This window comes from Lichenostomus cassidix, unplaced genomic scaffold (assembly GCF_008360975.1).
Source record: "Lichenostomus cassidix isolate B80296 unplaced genomic scaffold, HeHo_3.0 HiC_scaffold_33, whole genome shotgun sequence".
NCBI lineage: Eukaryota > Metazoa > Chordata > Aves > Passeriformes > Meliphagidae > Lichenostomus > Lichenostomus cassidix.
The window spans coordinates 1798835-1819465 of NW_028147632.1; the positions used below are offsets into that span (position 1 = coordinate 1798835).

The window sequence follows — 20631 nt, forward strand, 5'->3', positions numbered from 1 at the left end:
CAAAAGAGAAAACCATCAGCAAGGAAAAAGCAACAGCAGCGCTGGCTCCAGAGCACAGGGCCACACGAGGCCATGGCACATTGCAGTGGGGTGACGCTGGCCCCATGCCAGGCACCCAGCAGAGCTGCTCTCTCACTGCCCTGCACAGCCGCCATGGGGAGAGAAAATTGAACCAAGGCTTCCTGAGTTGAAAGAAGGACCTGGCTAAGAGATCCCTCATCCAACACCTTTGTGCACAAAACAGGCTCGGAACCGGGTATGTGAATTGAATTTATTGCTAACAAACTCAGAATAGGAGAAGAAGTAAAATTTGACCATTTAAAACACCTTTCCCCACCCGACAGGGATCACCTGGAATGGGGGTCACCAAGATTCTGCCCAACGGGGATCACTGAGGATCATCCAGTGCATATCTTCCCACTGGGGATGGAGTTGGAGCAGCAATGAAGCTCTTCCTGCACTCGGGACACTCACAGGGCTTCCCTCACTGGTGCCTCCGTTGGTGCTGAGTCAAGTTAGAGCTCTGTGAGAAGCTCTTCCCACACTCCCCACACTCGTAGAGCTTTTCCCCAGTGTGGATGCGCCGGTGGGTGATGAGAGAGTCATTTCGGTTGAAGCCCTTCCCACAGTCAGGGCAGCGGAAGGGCCTCTCCTGGGTGTGAATGCGCTCATGGACGAGGAGATTGGAGCTGGTCTGAAACCTCTTCCCAACTTGGGATACTCATAGGGCCTCTCCCCAGTGTGGATCTTCTTGTGCTTGATCAGGGCAGAGCTGTGGCTGAAGCTCTTCCCACATACTGCACAATCGTAGGGCTTTTCCCCAGTGTGGATCACCTGGTGCCGCATCAGGGTGGACATCGTGCTAAAGCTCTTCCCACACTTCCCACACTCGTAGGGCTTTTCCCCAGTGTGGATGCGCCGGTGCCTGATGAGGGTGGAGTTTTGCTTGAAGCCCTTCCCACAGTCAGGGCAGCGGAAGGGCCTCTCCTGGGTGTGAATGCGCTCATGGCGGAGGAGATGGGAGCTGGTCTGGAACCTCTTCCCACACTTCCTACACTCATAGGGCCTCTCCCCAGTATGGATCTTCTTGTGCTGGATCAGGGTGGAGCTCTGGCTGAAGCTCTTCCCACATTCTGCACAATCGTAGGGCTTTTCCCCAGTGTGGATCACCTGGTGCTGCATCAGGTTAGACATCTGGCTGAAGCTCTTCCCACACTCCCCACACTCGTAGGGTTTTTCCCCTGAGTGTATCCTCTGGTGCTGCATCAGGTTAGACATCAGGCTGAAGCTCTTCCTACACTCCCCACACTCATAGGGCTTTTCCCCAGTGTGGATCCTCTGGTGCCGGATCAGCTCAGATCTCCGCCTGAAGCTTTTCCCACATTCCCCACACTTGTGGGGCTTCTCTCTGCCCTCAGGCTTCTCCCTCAGCTCCGAGCTCCAGCTGCATCTCCGGGCCTTTTCCTCCTCCTCCATCCGGCCACGCCTTGGCAATGACAAATCCTGCTTTGGGGCAAAAACAAGGGCTCAGCGCCTTGCCCTGGGGGTTCCTCCTGCCCAGCTCCTGCTCTGCAACTCTCCCAGGGGTTTGTGTCCATAAAAACCCCAAACCACCACCATTCACCTCAAAACCCTCACAGCATTTCCCCCTCTCTGCTCTTTGCACTTTGGCCTCCTCAGGCTCTCCCTTCCCTGCACTCATGCAGCTCCCGTGGCTCCCGGGCTTCCCTATTTTCCAGGGTCCCGCTTAGGGATGATCCGGGGGCTTTGGGGGTCTCAGGGGTCCCTTCTCCCCTCATTCTCTGCTCCGTGCTTCCAGGGATCCCAGGCTTCCCCCTTAGCCACGCTCCCCCCTCTCCAGCCTGCCGGGGCTCCCCCAGCTCCGCCATCGCCCCTCTCCGCTCACCCCACTCCGGGGCTCCCGCCCTTCCCCTCCACCGCTCTCCCGGCCGGACCCCATGCCCCATGTCCCCCTCCCACCCCGACACCGGGCCGTGCCCACCTGCAGCCCCCAAAATATCCCCCAAAGCCCCACTGCCGCCTCAGCTTTGCCCTTCCGCCACATCCAAACGTTCCCCCCGCACAATCAAACCCTCCCAGCGACCCTGAACGAGATTTGGGGCTCAATCCCGGAAGCTGCGAGCTCCAAACACCCGCCCAGAAAAAACGCCGCTCGGGGACCCCCGAGACATTTGGGGCGACTTCCTCCTCCCCCTCACCTGCGCCGTGCGGGGCGCCGATGCTCCCGGGGCCGCGGCAGACAAAGAGCTCCGCGCTGCTTCTGCTGCTCCTCCTCTTCCTCTCTCCAACCTCTTCCTGCTGCTCCTCTTCCTCTCACCTCTCTTCCTGCTCCTCCTCTTCCTCTCTTCTCCTTCCTTCTCCCGCGGCTCCTCCTCCTTCCTCCTCCCTCCTCCTCCTGCTCGGATCTCCGGCCTTTCTTCCGCTCCTTCCTCATCCCTCCTCCTCCTCCTCCATCCCTTCTCCTCCTCCCCCCAAGCCCAGCGCCCACCCTTTCCCCCCCTTTTCCCCACGCCGTCGCATGCCGCGGGAGGAGCCGGGATGGAGCCGGGGCAGGTCGGGCTGGGGCAGCGCTGGGCTCCGGGCCAGGCCTGGGCGCCCCCCACGCGCCCCCTCCCCAAATTGGGCTGGCGGGAAGCGCTGGGGGCGAGGGGGGGGCGCAGGTGGGGTTGGGGTGGGGAGCGCTGGGCGCTGCGGGTCTGCCTGGGAACTGGAGAGTCATCAGCGCCGCGAGCTCGGAGTGGATCAGAATCGCTCAGCGCCTTCTCCCATTGGCTCATTTTCGCGGGGCTATTTTTCGGGGCTGTTTTTCTATGGGGTTTGGAGGTTCTGGGGGGCTCAGGGGGTCTCAGCGCCTTTTTTGGGGTTCGCTGGGAGCCGTGTCGGGGTTCAGCTGCCTCCCAAGGCCCCCAGAGCGGGGTGACACTTGGGGACACACGGGGGTCCCCATTCCCGATCCATCCCGGGGTCAGGTCTGCCCCCCAATCGCAGCCCCACCGCGGGGTCCCCCCAAGTCCCTCCCCAGTGCCCCCCAAGAAACGCGACCGGAGCCAACTGGGAAGCTTTATTGGGAGCACTGGGAGCAGCCGGGCGGGGTCAGAGTGACAGCAGGGCTGGGGGGACACACGACCCCGTGTGACTGGAGTGTGAAGGATCTGCTGGAAGTCCACAGCACTTCAGCAACCAGGAATGAACTCAAAAGAACCCTCACGGGTGGCCTCCAGGAAGGGGACAGTGTCAGTCCAGGAGCACAGGGCTGGCAGGGTGTGGCTGTGTCCAGGGCTCTGGAAGGGACGTGGTGCTCTGCTGGGACTGACATGCCTGGGCCTGGGCAGTTCAGCCGTATCTGTCCCCTGTCCCTGTCTGTGTCCCCTGTCCCTGTCTGTGTCCCCTGTCCCTGTCTGTGTCCCTTGTCCCTGGCTCTGTCCCCATCCCTTGTCTCTCCTGCTGCCAGCTCAGTGAGTGGCACACAGGCTGAGGGTCCCTCCTCTGTTCCCTGGGCGTCGGGTGGGAGATGTGAGGGCTGAGCCTGCTCAGGACAGCTCCATCCTCATGACGAACTGCTCTTTCCAGCTCCAGGCCAGAGGATCAGATCCCACCTCAAGTTTATCGTGGTGCTGGTTGTGCTCCTAGCCCTGGTTGTGGCTCTGGGGGTGTCCTTGGCTGCTGTGTCAGGTAAGGGAGGAGCAGCAGCCTCAGCCCAACCCCTCGGGGCACTGCTGGCTCACTGCTGCCTGAGGGGAGAATCCTCAAACATTCTTCTCCATTTCCCTCTGCAGGGAGAATACACAGAGAGACTCCAGTTACACCAGTTAACCCTGCAGCTCGGGTGCTGCTGGCCTGTCCCCATGGCTGGGTTGGGTACAACGGGATCTGCTACTTCCTCTCGAGGCATCGTCTCTCCTGGGATCAGGCTAAGGCTCGGTGCTCCGAGCTCGAGGCTTCCCTGGCTGTGCTCACTGACAAGGAAATGGTGAGTGAGGGGTTTGGGGGGTTTGGGAAGGCGAAGGGGACCCTGGGGTGCTCCTGGGCTAGGAGTCCATTGTTTGCTCCTCTCTCCTTGCCAGGAGTTCCTGTTCCGCCTCAGCAGGAATGTTGATTACTGGCTCGGGCTGCACAGACAGGGCCAGCGGCTGCAGTGGGTGGATGGCAGCAGCTTCAGCTCCTCGTGAGTCCTGGGGGGCACAGGCAGGGCCTGGGGGCACAGGCATGGCCTGGGGGGCACAGGGCTGCCGGGACTGTCCCTTGTGAGCAGCACTGTTTCTCCTGCTGGGGAGGACAAAGCACAACCTCTTTCTCTGCTCCTCCTTACGGGTTAAAGATCCTTGGCAATGGAGAGTGTGTGTTCCTGCGAGAGGGAAAGTTTAGGAGTACAACCTGCTCAGATCACCTGCACTGTCTGTGCAGCAGAGCCCAAACTGAGCTGTAACTGGGGAGGGAGGAATTACCTTCTCTGTGCTGAGCACTCACAGCTTAGCCTCTTCTTCCCCCCAGCACGGAGATTTCCTTCCTCAGCTGCAGCATCTGCCTTGCACTGACTCTCAGGGTCACCTCGGTGCACTTTGCAGAGTCACCTCAGTGTTTGATCTCAAGGAGATGAATCTGCAGGAAGAGGAGATGATGTGGAAGCTGATCTGTGGCTGCCTGGGCTGGGTGTTCCTGTCTCCCTCTGGAGCCGTTCCAGGAATCTTCCTGTTTCTCTTGCACTACATGTTTCTACAGTGACCTTTTATATATATATTGATATGGAAAGGGATTTCAAATACGTTTTTCCAGCACTTGCAGTGTATTTATACACTAAGCTTGTATCTATATACGAAAATATAACACTGTGAGTGTAGACCTACATGTTCTTCTAAAACTGAATTTGTACACTGATCTTATATATATATTACCATATATTAATATAACACTCTGGATACAGAATTACATGTTCTTCTGACATTGTTTTTACACACTAGCTTTGTACATATATATGAAAATATAACACTGTGAGTATAGACCTACACGTTCTTCTAAAACTGTATTTGTACACTGACCTTATATATATCAGCATATATTAATATAACACTCTGGATACAGAATTACATGTTCCTCTAACATTGTATTTATATACTAACCTTGTCTATCTTGATATAATACTGTGGATACAGAACTACCTGTTCTTCTAAAACTGTATTTACACACTAACCTTATATATATTAGCATATATTAATATAACACTCTGGATACCGAACTACCTGTTCTTCTAACATTGTATTTATACACGAATGTTGTATATATTGATACAACACTGTGGATACAGATTTGAAACATCTGCTGCCATGGTAATGTGACCTTTGTGGGAGCAGAGTGCAAAATGATGCCAGGGTTGTGATTGGAACCTACAGGTGCCATTCCCTTAGGAGTTGGACTTGATCCTTGTGGGTCTCTTCCAACTCAGAGGAGTGTGTGAGATGTTGTTGTGTGACACCCATCAGTATGTACAGCGCCCATGTTGCTGTTATTCTTGTATTCTTTATAAAATTATTATTTTTTTATTAAATGCTTATGAAGCATCCCTGTGTCCCTCGTGTCCCCTGCCCTGCTGCCCCTGCCCCGGGGACTTCAGCCGAGCCAGAGCCTCTTCCCAGTGCTCCCAGTGCTCCCAGTCTGCCCGTGCAGCCTCCAGCAGCCAGCGAGGCCTTCAGCTGGGCCGGCAGAGAGGAGCTGCTGGAGCTCCCAAATCAGTTGGGTTCCGTTTGTCCTTCCCAGCCTGGGGAACAACGATTCGGGAGTTTTCTGCCCAAACCCTGTCCGTTCCTCCGCTCAGCCCAAGGGGTTTGGGGAGATTTTGGCTTTTTGTTGGAAATCAAAGCGATGTGGGGACAAGGCGGGATTGTCCCTCAGCTGTGTTCTGGCCAATCAGAGTTCGAGAACGAGGAATGGCGGCAGAATCAGCCAATGGGAGTGGAGGGCGGGATGTCCGCAGGGTATATAAAGGGTCACTGAGCAGCAGAGAATTCTTCATATGTTTTTAAAATGTCGGAGGAGAAAAAGGCCTGGAATGTCCCGGGCCGTGCTGGAGGCCAAGGAACCGCTGCTGCTCTGAACCGGCGGGAGGTGAAAACCGCTGTGACACTGTCCTCCTCACCCTGGTGTCCCTCGACAGCACACAGTCCCTCAGGAACAGGCTGCTCCAGCAGGGATCCCCCACAAGTCCCGCCAGCAGCCACTTCCATGGCTCTGCAGCAGCTTCCCATGGCTCAGGGTCTCTCTCGGGCATCCCCTGCTCCGGCCTGGGCTCCTGCCGGGGCTGCAGGGGAGTCCCTGCTCCATCCCGGCCTCACCCACAGCTCACACCGAGCTGGACCTGCAGCTCCAGGTCACACCGAGCTCCCGCCGGTTGAGGGCAGCAGCGATTCTTTGTCCTCCTGCCCGGGCTGGGACACTGCAGGGCTGAGAAGCCGAAAAGCGAATTTCGGACACAACCCCGGGACTGTGCCTGGAGCGACCGGGGCGATTCTGTGCGTGTGCAGAGCTCTCCCACCTCACTCCCATTGGGTGATAGTGCCGTCACTCGTAATTCTGGAGCGGTGATTAATCAGATTGGGGAGAAGCACCGCCCTTGGTGCCGCCCCAGTACCGCCATTGCCGGAGGGTCAGTGAGGGCTCGGGAGCGGCAGCGGCCGGAGCGCCGTGAGGCGGCGGAGCTCGGAGGCGGCGGAGCTCGGCGGTGACCGCAGCGCAGCGACCCGGGGACAGGAGAGACACCTCTGTGCTACCGACAGCGAGCGGGACGAGCCAGCGCTGCTCCGGCACCGCCTCCTGCCGAGGCAGCAGCGGCAAGGAGACCGCGGGCAGCCGCTCCCTCAGCGGCCTCAGGCCAGCGGCAACACGGCGCCACAGCCAGCGAGGGAGGGAGGGAGGGAGAGGGGAGAAGGAAGCCGCCACAGCCCCCCTGCCGCCCCCTGCATCCCCTCCATCCGCCCGCAGCGAGCCCCGAGCCCCGGCACAAGGCAGCGCGGCTCCCACCTGCGCTGGGACAGCCTCTCCGAGCTCCGCCGCCGCCGCTCCCGGGCTCTGCCCGCTGCCGCCGCTCCCGGGCCGCACACACGCTCCCACCATGGCGCCGCTGCTGCCCCACTAAAGCCCTGCCTGCCTGCCTGCCTGCCTGGGGGCGACACCGGCGCCGGCCTTGTCCCTGCTCGCTGGCACCGAGCAGCAATGGCGCTGGGACAATCCCGAGTGACAGCACAGCCAGCCAAGGGCAGCGAGGCGCAGGCTCTGCACAGCGCACAGCCCAAGCCCCGCGCTCTCACTGCCCCCCGGGCTGGCCGAGGCCAAAGCCGCACATGAGGAACAGCCCTGCAACGGGCCCGGGCCCAAGGCGCCATTGCTCTGCAAACAGCGACCAAGTTCTCCGCACCTCCCGGCCCCGCCTCGGCACGCAGCCCCCAGGGCAGCCCCACGGCCCCCACGGCAGCTCCCAGCCTCCGCCAGCCGCCCTGCAACGGCCCAGGGGGAGCAGGCCAAGGGACGCGGCTGCCGGCGCCCAGGGGACGCCAGGGACAGCGGGGGCACTTCACAAGCCTTTGATGCAAAAGAGAAAATCATCAGCAAGGAAAAAGCAACAGCAGCGCTGGCTCCAGAGCACAGGGCCACACGAGGCCATGGCACATTGCAGTGGGGTGACGCTGGCCCCATGCCAGGCACCCAGCAGAGCTGCTCTCTCACTGCCCTGCACAGCCGCCGTGGGGAGAGAAAATTGAACCAAGGCTTCCTGAGCTGATAGAAGGACCTGGCTAAGAGATCCCTCATCCAACACCTTTGTGCACAAAACAGGCTCGGAATTGGTTATGTGAATTGAATTTATTGCTAACAAACTCAGAGCAGGAGAAGAAGTAAAAATTTGACCATTTAAAACACCTTCCCCTCACCCGACGGGGATCACCTGGAATGGGGGTCACCAGGATTCTGCCCAACGGGGATCACTGGGGATCATCCAGTACAGATCTTCCCACTAGGGATGGAGATGGAGCAGCAATGAAGCTCTTCCTGCACTCGAGACACTCGCAGGGCTTCCCTCACTGGTGCCTCCGTTGGTGCTGAGTCAAGTTAGAGCTCTGTGAGAAACTCTTCCCACACTCCCCACACTCATAGGGCTTTTCCCCAGTGTGGATGCGCCGGTGGGTGATGAGAGAGTCATTTCGGTTGAAGCCCTTCCCACAGTCAGGGCAGCGGAAGGGCCTCTCCTGGGTGTGAATGCGCTCATGGAGGAGGAGACTGGAGCTGGTCTGAAACCTCTTCCCACACTTGGGACACTCATAGGGCCTCTCCCCAGTGTGGATCTTCTTGTGCTTGATCAGGGCAGAGCTCTGGCTGAAGCTCTTCCCACATACTGCACAATCGTAGGGCTTTTCCCCAGTGTGGGTCACCTGGTGCCGCATCAGGGTGGACATGCAGCTGAAGCTCTTCCCACACTCCCCACACTCATAGGGCTTTTCCCCAGTGTGGATGCGACGGTGGGTGATGAGGGTGGAGTTTTGGTTGAAGCCCTTCCCACAGTCAGGGCAGCGGAAGGGCCTCTCCTGGGTGTGAATGCGCTCATGGCGGAGGAGATGGGAGCTGGTGTGAAACCTCTTCCCACACGTCCCACACTCACAGGGCCTCTGCCCAGTATGGATCTTCTTGTGCTGGATCAGGGTGGAGCTGTCGTTTTTTGTGGGTTTTTGTGGTTTGTGTGGTGGAGCTCTGGCTGAAGCTCTTCCCACATTCTGTGCAATCGTAGGGCTTTTCCCCAGTGTGGGTCACCTGATGCCGCATCAGGGTGGACATCTGGCTGAAGCTCTTCCCACACTTCCCACACTCATAGGGCTTTTCCCCAGTGTGGATCCTCTGGTGCACGATCAGCTCAGATCTCCGCCTGAAGCTTTTCCCACATTCCCCACACTTGTGGGGCTTTTCTCTGCCCTCAGGCTTCTCCCCCAGCTCCGAGCTCCGGCTGCATCTCCGGGCCTTTTCCTCCTCCTCCATCTGGCCACGCCTTGGCAATGACAAATCCTGCTTTGGGGGAAAAACAAGGGCTCAGCGCCTTGCCCTGGGGGTTCCTCCTGCCCAGCTCCAGCTCTGCAACTCTCCCAGGGGTTTGTGGCCATAAAAACCCCAAACCACCACCATTCACCTCAAAACCCTCACAGCATTTCCCCCTCTCTGCTCTTTGCACTTTGGCCTCCTCAGGGTCTCCCTTCCCTGCACTCATGGGGCTCCCGTGGCTCCCGGGCTTCCCTATTTTCCAGGGTCCCGCTTAGGGATGATCCGGGGGCTTTGGGGCTCCCAGGGGTCCCTTCTCCCCTCATTCTCTGCTCCGCGCTTCCAGGGATCCCAGGCTTCCCCCTTAGCCACGCTCCCCCCTCTCCAGCCTGCCGGGGCTCCCCCAGCTCCGCCATCGCCCCTCTCCGCTCACCCCACTCCGGGGCTCCCGCCCTTCCCCTCCACCGCTCTCCCGGCCGGACCCCATGCCCCATGTCCCCCTCCCACCCCGACACCGGGCCGTGCCCACCTGCAGCCCCCAAAATATCCCCCAAAGCCCCACTGCCGCCTCAGCTTTGCCCTTCCGCCACATCCAAACGTTCCCCCCGCACAATCAAACCCTCCCAGCGACCCTGAACGAGATTTGGGGCTCAATCCCGCAAGCTGCGAGCTCCAAACACCCGCCCAGAAAAAACGACGCTCGGGGACCCCCGAGACATTTGGGGCGACTTCCTCCTCCCCCTCACCTGCGGCGTGCGGGGCGCCGATGCTCCCGGGGCCGCGACAGACAAAGAGCTGCGCGCTGCTTCTGCTGCTCCTCCTCTTCCTCTCTCCAACCTCTTCCTGTTCCTCCTCTTCCTCTCTCCTCCTTCCTCCTCCCGCGGCTCCTCCTCCTTCCTCCTCCCGCCTCCTCCTGCTCGGATCTCCGGCCTTTCTGCCGCTCCTTCCTCATCCCTCCTCCTCCTCCTCCATCCCTTCTCCTCCTCCCCCCAAGCCCAGCGCCCACCCTTTCCCCCCCTTTTCCTCACGCCGTCGCATGCCGCGGGAGGAGCCGGGATGGAGCCGGGGCAGGTCGGGCTGGGGCAGCGCTGGGCTCCGGGCCAGGCCTGGGCGCCCCCCACGCGCCCCCTCCCCAAATTGGGCTGGCGGGAAGCGCTGGGGGCGAGGGGGGGGCGCAGGTGGGGTTGGGGTGGGGAGCGCTGGGCGCTGCGGGTCTGCCTGGGAACTGGAGAGTCATCAGCGCCGCGAGCTCGGATTGGATCAGAATCGCTCAGCGCCTTCTCCCATTGGCTCATTTTCGCGGGGCTATTTTTCGGGGCTGTCTTTCTATGGGGTTTGGAGGTTCTGGGGGGCTCAGGGGGTCTCAGCGCCTTTTTTGGGGTTCGCTGTGTGCCGTGTCGGGGTTCAGCTGCCTCCCAAGGCCCCCAGAGCGGGGTGACACTTGAGGACTGCAGTGCTTTTGATTCGCCCAGAACATCAGCAAGGTATCTTTAACATCTAAGAGAAATTCAAACCCCTCAGTAGCTGGTGTAGTAAGCCTGAAGAAGTGTCTGAGATGTGGGGAGTGGCACAAAGACTGCTCCTGTGTGTGTCCTGAGTGAAAGTTCTGGACGTTATTTTCAAGTCCAGCAGAGTCAATCTCTGATGGCTCTGAAAGTGATGGACATGCTGCTTGCCGGGGTTGGGTCAATTAGAGGTTCTAGTTTCGCCTCTGTGAAAACATATTTAAGAAAAAATCAAACAAAAGTTGACATGCACTTCTTTGTAGCTAGAGGAGGAGGAGGAGGTGAAAATATGTGAAGGGAGAAGAGCATGGAGACACCAAGGTGAGTGGAGAAGGTGGGGAGGAGGTGCTTTAAGTTTAGAGCCTGTCTGCCTTTCCTTCCGTGCGTCCTCCTACCAGCGACCTATCTCACTGAACTCATGACATTAGTGTGTGTTTTTACAGTTTTTTTGGTTTTCCTTTCCCCTCTCCGGCATGTCTGTAGCCCAAGAGAGCTGGAGTTTAGCCAAAGTCAAACCCCGACACAGAGCTCCCAGCTCCCAGTGCTCCCAGTCTGCCCGTGCAGCCTCCAGCAGCCAGCGAGGCCTTCAGCTGGGCCGGCAGAGAGGAGCTGCTGGAGCTCCCAAATCAGTTGGGTTCCGTTTGTCCTTCCCAGCCTGGGGAACAACGATTTGGGAGTTTTCTGCCCAAACGCTGTCCGTTCCTCCGCTCAGCCCAAGGGCTTTGGGGAGATTTTGGCTTTTTGGGGGAAATGAAAGCGATGTGGGGCTGAGGGAGATCGTCCCTCAGAGCATCTCTGACCAATCAGAGCTCGAGAACGAGGAGTGGCGGGAGATTTGGCCAATCGAAGCTAGGGCGGGCTTTCGAATAGGCGAATCAGCCAATGAGCTCTAGGGGCGGGCTTCAGGCGGGAAAATCAGCCAATGGGAGCGAGGGGCGGGCTTTGCACGGTAGGCGGAGTTTCCCTGAGGGAAGCGGCGCTCCGCGGATCTTCCTTCCAAATGTCTGTTCGCAATGGCTCCGGAAAGTCCCGGGCCGGGCAGGAGGCCAGGGAACCGCTGTGGGTGAGTCCGGGATGGAGCAGAGAGCTCCCTGCAGCCCCGGCAGGAGCCCAGAGGGTGGAGCAGGAGATGCGTGAGAGAGGCCGTGGGAAGTCCCCGCAGAACCTCGGGATTTTTGGGCCTGTGGGGATCCTCGCCTGAGCAGCCTTTTCTGAGGGGTTGTGTCCCCTGGGAGAGACCCCAGGCTGGAGCAGGACAGCGATTCCCCTGAAGCCTGAGGGGGTTACCAAAATCAGCCAGAAAATGAGCTTTCTAGCAATGCTTCTAATTTGAAGCATTTGAAAGCAGCCATTCTTTATCAGTGCTGAACGAACCCCGAGGATCTCTTCTTTAATCTAGTGTGTGGGGTAAAACTTCCGAATGGGGTATTTGTTCCACGCGGATCAGACATATTCATTACTAAACACTTCCTGGCTAATTCATAAACCTTTCCTCGTGCTCCTTTCCATCCATCCACCTCCTGCTCAGAGTCCTTTTGTGGTCCTGGAGGGACATCTAAAGGAGTTTCTGGTGATTGCACTCACTGATGTTTGGAGGAAAGCTCAGCTTTCCTCGAAATTGCTTCTCGTTGCATAACTTGCCCAACCTCACTGTAATTCTCTTTCTCTGTTCCTGCCCTGATTTCATCTATGTTTATCATCCTGTTTGCACACCTTTATCCCCTTTTATCTCTCTGCTCGCTAATCTTTAAGCTCTATCCAGCACCTTTAGGGGAACTGAAAGTTCCTATTGTCTGTTCTTGATCAAGTCTCCGCTTTTTGTGTGATTCTGTGTCTTTTTGGAGCAGTCCCAGCCCAAAGTGTCACAGGGACTCTGCCGTGGGATGATGACACACCCAGAGCAGACAGATGTTGCAATCACAGTGTATTCAAGTTCAATTACAATATAACCATCTTCAATTACAATGTATCTAACATCACTTAAAACCTGCCCGATGTGGATTACAATATACCCGAAACCAATTTTTTTAAAAATGTATCCAATTGCAGATACAAAGTTATTCCTTCTTCATTTTGGAGCAAATCCCTGTCTCAGAACCTGTCTGGAATTTAACACTTTTCACAGTTCACTGACAATCTCTGGCACCATGTGGAATGGTGGTTTAATAACTGGCAGAGTGATCTGTGAAACAAAAATGTGTGCTCCTCCTCTCTGCAGCTGTTTTTGGCACTGGGAGCCAAGTAATTTCATCATTTTCATCCTGTTTGGCTCTCTGCTGTGCTCTGCAGTGCAGAACGGAAACTTCAGCTGGTTTTGCTCTTCCTGTAGTCTTAGATCAACATGAACTCTGCTGATAACAAAGCTCTCTCTGCTCAGAGTGCACTAAGGCAAACCACACTTACAATCCCTGCAGATCTTTACTTTTCTGTCCCTCAGTTGCCATGTCCATGTTAAAGCAACCATTTAGTCCTTCTGTGCTGAAACAACTCATGGCAGAGCAGAGCATTAGATTAAATAACCTCATTCAGGGTGGTCAGTGCAAATCCTGCAATGCATCTTCTGTTGACAAAAAAAAGTTACTTCTTTCTGTGTTGTTTCCAATCTGGGTTCTCAGTCAGGCTTGCCTTTAAACATAGCCTGGCTAGAATAAACTTCTTGTGATTGTTTGGAGTGTTTCTGATTTTGGAGCCCAACAGAAGCACAGCAGGATTTTGAATTTCAAAGGTAATTTCCTGTCCCACTGTACAACAGGACTGAGCTCAGTCAGTGGCTCCTCTGGTGTCCCAAACCCTTCTGTCCCACGTGTGTCCCACAGAGCTCAGGCTCTGTCCCACAGTGAATTTTGGGATCCTGATTTAGCAGCTCCATGGCTGTGACTCCTCACTAGCAGCTGGGCCATCCTTGGCTCACATCACTGATCTGTTCAGCAAAATTGGCAGTGACTCCTCCCTGAGCCACTGGGAATTGTGGTGGAACACCTTGGGAAAGATTTTGGCTCTCAGAAGTGAATAATTCAAAAGATCCCTGGGACCTGCCAAGCCCAGAGCCAGAATTACCAGTGTTTCCTTTTGTTTTTGGAGCACAGCCCGAGTATAATCAGCCCAAACAACAAAATCGTTACGGGTAAATCCAATGTAAATCCAACCCAATTCCAGGTAAATCAAAGTGAATTCCAGATTGATCCAACCCAGCTCCAGGTGAGTCAAAACAAATTCCAGGGGGGTCAAACCCAATTCCAGGTCGAGAAAACCCCATTCCAGGTAAACCAAATCCAGTTCCAGGTGGATCAAACCAAATTCCAGGTCAATCCAGCCCAATTCCCAGGCAATCCAATCCAGTTCCAGGAGGACCAAACCCAATTCCAGGGGTGTCAAACCCAATTCAACTCTTTTAAATGTCCCATCGCCCCTTTCCCTCCATTCAGGAAGCTCCTGACAGCTTTCTTCTGGGAGAAATTCCTGAATTTGGAGATTTTTGGGTGCAGTTTTGGACGGGGAAAGCTCTGCCTGCCTTTCCCCTCCCTGTCTGTGTCCCCAACGTCCCACCATGGCTGTGTCCCCAGTGTCCGATGCATGTCTCACCTCAATATCTTCATTTTTACCCCAAATTCAGGTGTTTAGAAAGGCCGAAATGAAAACAAGACCAAGCCCGAAAGAAAAGGATTTACATGTCTGTGCCCACTGAGGATCCATGTGGTTGGGTGGAAGGGAAGAACATTTTTGGACGTTTCCAACCCAAAATCCTGCTCTTTGCCCCAATTCAGAACCATTTGGCTGTGAAAGATGCCACTGGGTGAGAGAAAATCAGAATCATGGAATCCCTGAGGTTGCAAAAGACCTCCAAGGCCATCCAGTGTTGCCTCATGCCAAGAGATGATATAACTGAACACAAAAGGTGAGATTTTCTGGGGTGGAAAGTCAACAAATCCGCTCTCCCCAGGGGATTTCTGATGTCCCCAGGAATTCCCATGGACATTCCTGGCCCTGCCTTCATCCAGGTGCCCACGGGGAGCCAGGAGGGTGTGGAGCCACCAGCCAGGTGTCTTTGCCACACGGATCACCAGCAGCACGGATCACCAGGGCTCTGCACAGCTGGGGTCACTGGGGATCATCCAGTGCAGATCTTCCCACTGGGGATGGAGTTGGAGCAGCAATGAAGCTCTTCCTGCACTCGGGACACTCGCAGGGCTTCCCTCACTGGTGCTTCCGTTGGTGCTGAGTAAAGTTAGACATGACTGAGAAGCTCTTCCCACATTTTCCACACTCATACGGCTTTTCCCCAGTGTGGATGCGCTGGTGGGTGATGAGGGTGGAGTTTCGCTTGAAGCCCTTCCCACAGTCAGGGCAGCGGAAGGGCCTCTCCTGGGTGTGAATGCGCTCATGGACGAGGAGATCGGAGCTGATCTGAAACCTCTTCCCACACGTGGGACACTCATAGGGCCTCTCCCCAGTGTGGATCCGTTTGTGCTGCATCAGGTTGGAGTTGCTCCTGAAGCTCTTCCCACATTCCTGGCAATCATAGGGCTTTTCCCCTGTGTGGATCACCTGGTGCTGCAGCAGGTAAGATCTGTGCCTGAAGCTTTTCCCACACTTCCCACACTCATAGGGCTTTTCCCCAGTGTGGATCCTCTGGTGCTTGATCAGGGCGGAGCTGTGGCTGAAGCTCTTCGCACATTCTGTGCAATCGTAGGGCTTTTCCCCAGTGTGGGTCACCTGGTGCTGCATCAGGATGGACATCCGGCTGAAGCTCTTCCCACACTTCCCACACTCATAGGGCTTTTCCCCAGTGTGGATCATCTGGTGTGTGATCAAGTGTGACATCCGGCTGAAGCTCTTCCCACAATTCCCACAACCATAGGGCTTTTCCCCAGTGTGGATTTTCTTGTGCTTGATCAGCGAGGAGCTGTTGCTGAAGCTCCTCCCACATTCTTCGCAATCGTAGGGCTTTTCCCCAGTGTGGATCCTCTGGTGCTGCATCAGGTTAGACATCTGGGTGAAGCTCTTCCCACACTCCCTACACTCATAGGGCTTTTCCCCAGTGTGGATCCTCTGGTACCGGATAAGATCAGATCTCCACCTGAAGCTTTTCCCACATTCCCCACACTTGTGGGGCTTCTCTCTGCCCTCAGGCTTCTCCCCCAGCTCCGAGCTCCAGCTGCATCTCCGGGCCTTTTCCTCCTCCTCCATCCGGCCACGCCTTGGCAATGACAAATCCTGCTTTGGGGGAAAAACAAGCGCTCAGCGCCTTGCCCTGGGGGTTCCTCCTGCCCAGCTCCAGCTCTGCAACTCTCCCAGGGGTTTGTGGCCATAAAAACCCCAAACCACCACCATTCACCTCAAAACCCTCACAGCATTTCCCCCTCTCTGCTCTTTGCACTTTGGCCTCCTCAGGGTCTCCCTTCCCTGCACTCATGGGGCTCCCGTGGCTCCCGGGCTTCCCTATTTTCCAGGGTCCCGCTTAGGGATGATCCGGGGGCTTTGGGGGTCCCAGGGGTCCCTTCTCCCCTCATTCTCTGCTCCTCGCTTCCAGGGATCCCAGGCTTCCCCCTTAGCCACGCTCCCCCCTCTCCAGCCTGCCGGGGCTCCCCCAGCTCCGCCATCGCCCCTCTCCGCTCACCCCCCTCCGGGGCTCCCGCCCTTCCCCTCCACCGCTCTCCCGGCCGGACCCCATGCCCCATGTCCCCCTCCCACCCCGACACCGGGCCGTGCCCACCTGCAGCCCCCAAAATATCCCCCAAAGCCCCACTGCCGCCTCAGCTTTGCCCTTCCGCCACATCCAAACGTTCCCCCCGCACAATCAAACCCTCCCAGCGACCCTGAACGAGATTTGGGGCTCAATCCCGGAAGCTGCGAGCTCCAAACACCCGCCAAGGAAAAACGCCGCTCGGGGACCCCCGAGACATTTGGGGCGACTTCCTCCTCCCCCTCACCTGCGCCGTGCGGGGCGCCGATGCTCCCGGGGCCGCGGCAGACAAAGAGCTCCGCGCTGCTTCTGCTGCTCCTCCTCTTCCTCTCTCCAACCTCTTCCTGTTCCTCCTCTTCCTCTCTCCTCCTTCCTCCTCCCGCGGCTCCTCCTCCTTCCTCCTCCCGCGGCTCCTCATCCTTCCTCCTCCCGCCTCCTCCTCCTCCTCGGATCTCTGGCATTTCTCTCGCTCCTTCCTCATCCCTCCTCCTCCTCCTCCATCCCTTCTCCTCCTCCCCCCAAGCCCAGCGCCCTCCCTTTCCCCCCCTTTTCCCCACGCCGTCGCATGCCGCGGGAGGAGCCGGGGCAGGTCGGGCTGGGGCAGCGCTGGGCTCCGGGCCAGGCCTGGGCGCCCCCCAGGCGCCCCCTCCCCAAATTGGGCTGGCGGGAAGCGCTGGGGGCGAGGGGGCGGCGCAGGTGGGGTTGGGGTGGGGAGCGCTGGGCGCTGCGGGTCTGCCTGGGAACTGGAGAGTCATCAGCGCCGCGAGCTCGGATTGGATCAGAATCGCTCAGCGCCTTCTCCCATTGGCTCATTTTCGCGGGGCTATTTTTCGGGGCTGTTTTTCTAGGGGGTTTGGAGGTTCTGGGGGGCTCAGGGGGTCTCAGCGCCTTTTTTGGGGTTCGCTGTGTGCCGTGTCGGGGTTCAGCTGCCTCCCAAGGCCCCCAGAGCGGGGTGACACTTGGGGACACACGGGGGTCCCCATTCCCGATCCATCCCGGGGTCAGGTCTGCCCCCCAATCACAGCCCCACCGCGGGGTCCCCCCAAGTCCCTCCCCAGTGCCCCACAAGAAACGCGACCGGAGCCAACTGGGAAGCTTTATTGGGAGCACTGGGAGCAGCCGGGCGGGGTCAGAGTGACAGCAGGGCTGGGGGGACACACGACCCCGTGTGACTGGAGTGTGAAGGATCTGCTGGAAGTCCACAGCACTTCAGCAACCAGGAATGAACTCAAAAGAACCCTCACGGGTGGCCTCTAGGAAGGGGACAGTGTCAGTCCAGGAGCACAGGGCTGGCAGGGTGTGGCTGTGTCCAGGGCTCTGGAAGAGACCTGGTGCTCTGCTGGGACTGACATGCCTGGGCCTGGGCAGTTCAGCCGTAGCTGTCCCTTGTCCCTGTCTGTGTCCCTTGTCCCTGTCTGTGTCCCCTGTCACTGTCTGTGTCCCCTGTCCCTGTCTGTGTCCCTTGTCCCTGGGTCTGTCCCCATCCCTTGTCTCTCCTGCTGCCAGCTCAGTGAGTGGCACACAGGCTGAGGGTCCCTCCTCTGTTCCCTGGGCGTCGGGTGGGAGATGTGAGGGCTGAGCCTGCTCAGGACAGCTCCATCCTCACGACGAACTGCTCTTTCCAGCTCCAGGCCAGAGGATCAGATCCCACCTCAAGTTTATCGTGGTGCTGGTTGTGCTCCTAGCCCTGGTTGTGGCTCTGGGGGTGTCCTTGGCTGCTGTGTCAGGTAAGGGAGGAGCAGCAGCCTCAGCCCAACCCCTCGGGGCACTGCTGGCTCACTGCTGCCTGAGGGGAGAATCCTCAGACATTCTTCTCCATTTCCCTCTGCAGGGAGAATACACAGAGGCACTGCAGTTACTCCAGTTAACCCTGCAGCTCGGGTGCTGCTGGCCTGTCCCCATGGCTGGGTTGGGTACAACGGGATCTGCTACTTCCTCTCGAGGCATCGTCTCTCCTGGGATCAGGCTAAGGCTCGGTGCTCTGAGCTCGGGGCTTCCCTGGCTGTGCTGAAGGACAGAGAAATTGTGAGTGAGGGGTTTGGGGGGTTTGGGAGGGCCAAGGGGACCCTGGGGAGCTCCTGGGCCAGGAGTCCATTGTTTGCTCCTCTCTCCTTGCCAGGAGTTCCTGTTCCGCCTCAGCAGGAATGTTGATTACTGGCTCGGGCTGCACAGACAGGGCCAGCGGCTGCAGTGGGTGGATGGCAGCAGCTTCAGCTCCTCGTGAGTCCTGGGGGGCACAGGCAGAGCCTTGGGGGCACAGGCATGGCCTGGGGGGCACAGGGCTGCCGGGACTGTCCCTTGTGAGCAGCACTGTTTCTCCTGCTGGGGAGGACAAAGCATAACCTCTTTCTCTGCTCCTCCTTACAGGTTAAAGATCCTTGGCAATGGAGAGTGTGTGTTCCTGCGAGAGGGAAAGTTTAGGAGTACAACCTGCACAGATCACCTGCACTGTCTGTGCAGCAGAGCCCAAAGTGAGCTGTAACTGGGGATGGAGGAATTACCTTCTCTGTGCTGAGCACTCACAGCTTAGCCTCTTCTTCCCCCCAGCACGGGGATTTCCTTCCTCAGCTGCAGCATCTGCCTTGCACTGACTCTCAGGGTCACCTCGGTGCACTTTGCAGAGTCACCTCAGTGTTTGATCTCAAGGAGATGAATCTGCAGGAAGAGGAGATGATGTGGAAGCTGATCTGTGGCTGCCTGGGCTGGGTGTTCCTGTCTCCCTCTGGAGCCGTTCCAGGAATCTTCCTGTTTCTCTTGCACTACATGTTTCTACAGTGACCTTTTATATATATATTGATATGGAAAGGGATTTCAAATACGTTTATCCAGCACTTGCAGTGTATTTATACACTAAGCTTGTATCTATATACGAAAATATAACACTGTGAGTGTAGACCTACACGTTCTTCTAAAACTGAATTTGTACACTGATCTTATATATATATTACCATATATTAATATAACACTCTGGATACAGAATTACATGTTCTTCTGACATTGTTTTTACACACTAGCTTTGTACATATATATGAAAATAAAACACTGTGAGTATAGACCTACACGTTCTTCTAAAACTGTATTTGTACACTGACCTTATATATATTAGCATATATTAATGTAACACTCTGGATACAAAATTACATGTTCCTCTAACATTGTATTTATATACTAACCTTGTCTATCTTGATATAATACTGTGGATACAGAACTACCTGTTCTTCTAAAACTGTATTTACACACTAACCTTATATATATTAGCATATATTAATATAACACTCTGGATACCGAACTACCTGTTCTTCTAACATTGTATTTATACACGAATGTTGTATATATTGATACAACACTGTGGATACAGATTTGAAACATCTGCTGCCATGGTAATGTGACCTTTGTGGGAGCAGAGTGCAAAATAATGCCAGGGTTGTGATTGGAACCTACAGGTGCCATTCCCTTAGGAGTTGGACTTGATCCTTGTGGGTCTCTTCCAACTCAGAGGAGTGTGTGAGATGTTGTTGTGTGACACCCATCAGTATGTACAGCGCCCATGTTGCTGTTATTCTTGTATTCTTTATAAAATTATTATTTTTTTATTAAATGCTTATGAAGCATCCCTGTGTCCCTCGTGTCCCCTGCCCTGCTGCCCCTGCCCCGGGGACTTCAGCCGAGCCAGAGCCTCTTCCCAGTGCTCCCAGTGCTCCCAGTCTGCCCGTGCAGCCTCCAGCAGCCAGCGAGGCCTTCAGCTGGGCCGGCAGAGAGGAGCTGCTGGAGCTCCCAAATCAGTTGGGTTCCGTTTGTCCTTCCCAGCCTGGGGAACAACGATTCGGGAGTTTTCTGCCCAAACCCTGTCCGTTCCTCCGCTCAGCCCAAGGGCTTTGGGGAGATTTTGGCTTTTTGGGGGAAATGAAAGCGATGTGGGGACAATGCGGGATTGTCCCTCAGCCGCGTTCTGACCAATCAGAGTTCGAGAATGAGGAGTGGCGGCAGAATCAGCCAATGGGAGTGGAGGGCGGGATGTCCGCAGGGTATATAAAGGGGTCACTGAGCAGCAGAGAATTCTTCATAGGTTTTTAAAATGTCGGAGGAGAAAAAGGCCTGGAATGTCCCGGGCCGTGCTGGAGGCCAAGGAACCGCTGCTGCTCTGAACCGGCGGGAGGTGAAAACCGCTGTGACACTGTCCTCCTCACCCTGGTGTCCCTCGACAGCACACAGTCCCTCAGGAACAGGCTGCTCCAGCAGGGATCCCCCACAAGTCCCGCCAGCAGCCACTTCCATGGCTCTGCAGCAGCTTCCCATGGCTCAGGGTCTCTCTCGGGCATCCCCTGCTCCGGCCTGGGCTCCTGCCGGGGCTGCAGGGGAGTCCCTGCTCCATCCCGGCCTCACCCACAGCTCACACCGAGCTGGACCTGCAGC

The 20631-nt window shown here is 56.8% G+C and overlaps 1 protein-coding gene and 1 long non-coding RNA gene across 2 annotated transcripts in view; one reads left to right on the forward strand and one right to left on the reverse strand.

Moving 5' to 3' along the window:
* Positions 1-254: 254 nt before the first annotated feature.
* LOC146421424 (uncharacterized) lies at positions 255-15748 on the reverse strand. The gene is given in 6 exon segments (XM_085047534.1): positions 255-720; positions 723-1408; positions 3149-3157; positions 8095-8715; positions 8756-8965; positions 14734-15748. Coding segments are annotated over 6 exon segments (2751 nt in total). The 5' UTR covers positions 15723-15748; the 3' UTR covers positions 255-484.
* A 2060-nt stretch (positions 15749-17808) lies between these two features.
* Positions 17809-20631, forward strand: part of LOC146421425 (uncharacterized) — a 72599-nt gene continuing 69776 nt past the window's right edge. Inside the window, exons 1-2 of the long non-coding RNA XR_014848734.1 lie at positions 17809-17945; positions 18050-18243. This is a non-coding gene — a long non-coding RNA (uncharacterized LOC146421425). The remainder of the gene's footprint in view (positions 17946-18049; positions 18244-20631) is intronic.